This window comes from Notothenia coriiceps, unplaced genomic scaffold (assembly GCF_000735185.1).
Source record: "Notothenia coriiceps isolate Sejong01 unplaced genomic scaffold, NC01 NC01_scaffold00015789, whole genome shotgun sequence".
Taxonomy (NCBI): Eukaryota; Metazoa; Chordata; class Actinopteri; order Perciformes; family Nototheniidae; genus Notothenia; species Notothenia coriiceps.
In genome coordinates this window covers 1-4,075 of record NW_011348490.1, presented here as the reverse complement: position 1 = coordinate 4,075, position 4,075 = coordinate 1, and the positions used below count along the sequence as shown (strand labels likewise).

Below are 4,075 nucleotides of genomic sequence, written 5' to 3'. Positions count from 1 at the left end.
TGCTGTAGTTCCTTTATAGCCCAACATTAGCCACCTTTAGCTTAGCGGTTCTTCCTGTAGTTCCTTTATAGCCCAACATTAGCCTCCTTTAGCTTAGCGGTGGTGAAGTGAAGTCATGTGACCGTGCTGTAGTTCCTTTATAGCCCAACATTAGCCTCCTTTAGCTTAGCGTGGTCCTTTATAGCCCATTAGCCTTATGGTGACGTGAAGTCATGTGACCGTGCTGTAGTTCCTTTATAGCCCAACATTAGCCTCCTTTAGCTTAGCGGTGGTGAAGTCATGTGACCGTGCTGTAGTTCCTTTATAGCCCAACATTAGCCTCCTTCACGGTGTTCTCTCTCTCCTTCAGCAGCCTCCCTCTCCTCCTCCCTCTCCCAGAACATCATGGAGGTGGTCGGTCAGGGAGCAGCTGCTACTCTCTCCTCCCTTCAGATCCACTTCATCCAGAACATGATCCATGAAACTCTGGAGGACTTCAGGTGAACCCTCAACCTTTAAGTGCTTCTTTGAAAAGGCTTCAACACTTCATATTAACTAAAGTAATTCACATTGAACCCATATCTGACATTAAATGTGTATAAGGGAAGTACAAATGGTATAATGATGATACTAGAAGAAGCACAGGTTAAATATCAATAACAAGGAGGTTAATATAATCCTCCTCTTCCTCCTCTTCCTCCTCCTCCTCCTCAGAGATGTGTGTCACAGAGACATCGTGAATCTCCAGGTTGAGATGGTGCGGCAGTTCTACATCCAGCTGGTAGGACCTTTTCTCTTTCTGCTCCTTGTTGTGAGACGTTGGGAGGGTGATGATAGATCTGGGAACAGGCCTAGATCCAGAGTGGGAGGAGTATTCAGATGCTCCGAGTAAACCAATACCTTAGTGTACAAATACTTCATTTTAAGTCAAAGTATTATCAGCGTAAAAGTGCAAAAAATTCAGGAAGATAGATAGATATCATATCCAACTATAAATATGCCGTAAGAGCTTTGAGCGCTATGTAAATGTATTATTGTTGTTATTATTATTCAACCAGTGAAACCCAACAATTCTTAAACCCGTCATGATGAAGTCTCACAACAGATGTCAGTTCCTCCAGTACATAAACATCAAGACAGTCTCTCACCATGTCCTCGTCAGGATGAATACACTTTGATCTGTCTGTTTGAAGACTTGTTGAAAGAGATGTGCGTGTTTCATGTATTGTGTCTGTTGATGTTGGACATGGAGCTGCTGGGACGCAAGTCACATTTCAGACTTGATCTGACAAATAAAGTATTATCGTATCGTATCATAGATGTTGAAAGACTTGTTCAAAGACTTGTTGAAAGACTTGTTTAAAGACTTGTTCAGGACTTGTTCAAAGACTTGTTCTAAGACTGGTTTAAAGACTTGTTCAAAGACTTGTTCAAAAACTTGTTTGAAGACTTGTTCAGGACTTGTTCGAAGACTTGTTTAAGGACTTGTTCAAAAACTTGTTTGAAGACTTGTTCAGGACTTGTTCGAAGACTTGTTTAAGGACTTGTTCTAAGACTTGTTTAAAGACTTGTTGAAAGACTTGTTGAAAGACTTGTTCTAAGACTTGTATGAAGACTTGCTCAGCACTTGTTCGAAGACTTGTTGAAAGACTTGTTCTAAGACTTGTTCAAAGACTTGTTTAAAAACTTGTTTGAAGACTTGTTCAGGACTTGTTCGAAGACTTGTTTAAGGACTTGTTGAAAGACTTGTTTGAAGACTTGCTCAGGACTTGTTCGAAGACTTGCTCAGGACTTGTTCGAAGACTTGTTTAAAGACTTGTTCTAAGACTTGTTTGAAGACTTGCTCAGGACTTGTTCGAAGACTTGCTCAGGACTTGTTCGAAGACTTGTTTAAAGACTTGTTCTAAGACTTGTTCTAAGACTTGTTGAAAGACTTGTTCTAAGACTTGTTTGAAGACTTGTTCAGGACTTGTTCAGGACTTGTTTAAAAACTTGTTTGAAGACTTGTTCAGGACTTGTTCGAAGACTTATTTAAGGACTTGTTCTAAGACTTGTTCTAAGACTTGTTTGAAGACTTGTTCGAAGACTTGTTTAAAGACTTGTTCAGGACTTTTTCAAAGACTTGTTCGAAGACTTGTTTAATAGACTTAGGCTTGCTGCTGTTAAATACCGTCAAACTATGTGCAATATATACATATGCCATCTTTAATAACTGTAATATATACCGGGCTGCTAAATCCTAAGAACTGCTACAGGATTTGATTTGTATTTTGATCTGGATTTTTGATCTGGATTTTTGAAAATTATGTAACTTTTTTAGTTTTTATCTTTTTTTTAGCATATTGTTTATTATGTTATAACTTAGTACTTTTTTAATGCATGTAAGATATGCAACACTAAGCTGTCTGTGGCTCTGCTGTAACGCTGCACATCTCCCCTCTGTGGGACTAATAAAGGGATTCTGAATACTTGTTCAAAGACTTGTTTAACAGTGTCTCTGTTTCAGAACGAGATCCACGGTCTGGTAGAGAAGTACTCTGTGAACGAGTCTCTGGTGGAGGAGGTGGAGAAACTGAGGGAGGAGAACCGCCGGCTGAAGACCAACTACTGACCTCTGATCAGTATCACAGCGCTTATTATGGGATGTGGGGCGAGTCTGCCAATCTCAGCAACAAAAGAAAAGTCATGATTGTGCCTGTTTTCAGCCCCGATGTGAGGGAGGGTGTTCTGCAGCTGAAGAACCAACATGTCCAACTGAAGCCAAACACACAGAACCATCAGAAGCTGATGTTTAAAACACGATATTTCACCCCTTCAGACGGACATGTCCCGTGTGCCTGTATAATGTTTTTATTAATAGGAAAGATGTTGTTTAAAGAATAAAGAATATGCATATTTAAAGGTGGTTTTCTTTGTCTCATTTTAACTGAATGAAGCAGATGTTTGCTTAAATTGTTAAGGCTATGGTAAAGTTAGAAATAAGTGGCTAAAAACCTGTTAAAAGTTATTTGATATGGATGCTTAATATAAAAAATATCCTACCTTTTATGTTTTTGTTTGTGTAATCCGTTTATTTACACACTGTAAATGGAGTTGGCAAGTATAATACACTTTCTAAAAATATTTACTTTGTTGTAATGTTATATATTTGTTTTATTTACTTCTACTTATTTTCTGCGCCTTACACAAGCTGCTCATTTAAGCGTCAGTGCGCATGTGCGGACATCAGTAGAACCGTCGCGGTCTGTTTCGGAGGATTACCATCTCTGCGCGGGTTACTCTTTGGCTGTTGAGCGACTCTTTGGTTGTTTACTTTTCCTGCTTGTTCCCACCGAGCTCGGTACTAAAGTTGAAATATAAAAGCTCCGTTTCACGTTATTCTTAATAAATATGATGCTAAACAACTTTAGGTGAGCATACGGACCGGGTTTTAATCGATTTGTAATAAGACTGATCGAGTTAGAGCTTCTCTTCCGCTGAGAGCAGAGGTCACTGCGACAGGTGAGGAGGCACCGGACAAAGTACACCACATACTAAACAGTTATAACAAGTATAATTAGTATAAATATCTATATATATCTCCTCAGAGGAGGAAGGAGTACTCAGACCTGGTACTTGAGTAAAAGCAGAAGTACCAGACCTGGTACTTGAGTAAAAGCAGAAGTACTCAGATCTTGTACTTCAGTAAAAGTAGAAGTACTCCAATCTTGTACTCACGAGTGTATGAATACTCTGTTACAGTAAAAGTAGTCATTCTTGATGATAGTTTATCCTCGTGGTTATTTTTGATTGAATATTAATGTACTTTGTGTTTTCAGCCGTTTGAGACGATGGCGAATCCTCTGAGGTCAGAGGTCGTCCGGCTTTATAAAAATGTGAGTCAAGAAATCTGAGAAACATGATTTTTAAACCTTGAGATCAAAACATTAACTGACAATTTAAATATATATTTGTATTGTTTATCTGTTTTTCTCACCCTGTCACGTTCACTGAATGGGTTTTGAAATGACATTTGTTGGAACTTTAATTAATGATAATGAGGTAAGCAGCATTTTTCATTATTCAGCCCTTGATTAAAGTCTCCATGCCCCCCCCC

The 4,075-nt window shown here is 38.9% G+C and overlaps 1 protein-coding gene across 1 annotated transcript; it reads left to right on the top strand.

The window, feature by feature from the left end:
* The first annotated feature begins 305 nt into the window (after nucleotides 1-305).
* nedd1 (NEDD1 gamma-tubulin ring complex targeting factor) lies at nucleotides 306-2,898 on the top strand. Its single transcript, XM_010775500.1, has 3 exons — nucleotides 306-479; nucleotides 694-760; nucleotides 2,486-2,898. The coding sequence occupies exons 1-3, from the start codon at nucleotides 385-387 to the stop codon at nucleotides 2,588-2,590; spliced, it is 267 nt and encodes an 88-aa protein (XP_010773802.1). The 5' UTR covers nucleotides 306-384; the 3' UTR covers nucleotides 2,591-2,898.
* The last annotated feature ends 1,177 nt before the right edge of the window (nucleotides 2,899-4,075 follow it).

Coding starts and splice junctions, on each gene's coding strand:
- nedd1 (XM_010775500.1), top strand. CDS start 385: ATGGAGGTGGTCGGTCAGGGAGCAGCTGCTACTCTCTCCTCCCTTCAG. Junction 480..693: donor GAAACTCTGGAGGACTTCAG/GTGAACCCTCAA, acceptor CCTCCTCCTCAG/AGATGTGTGTCACAGAGACA. Junction 761..2,485: donor GGCAGTTCTACATCCAGCTG/GTAGGACCTTTT, acceptor TCTCTGTTTCAG/AACGAGATCCACGGTCTGGT.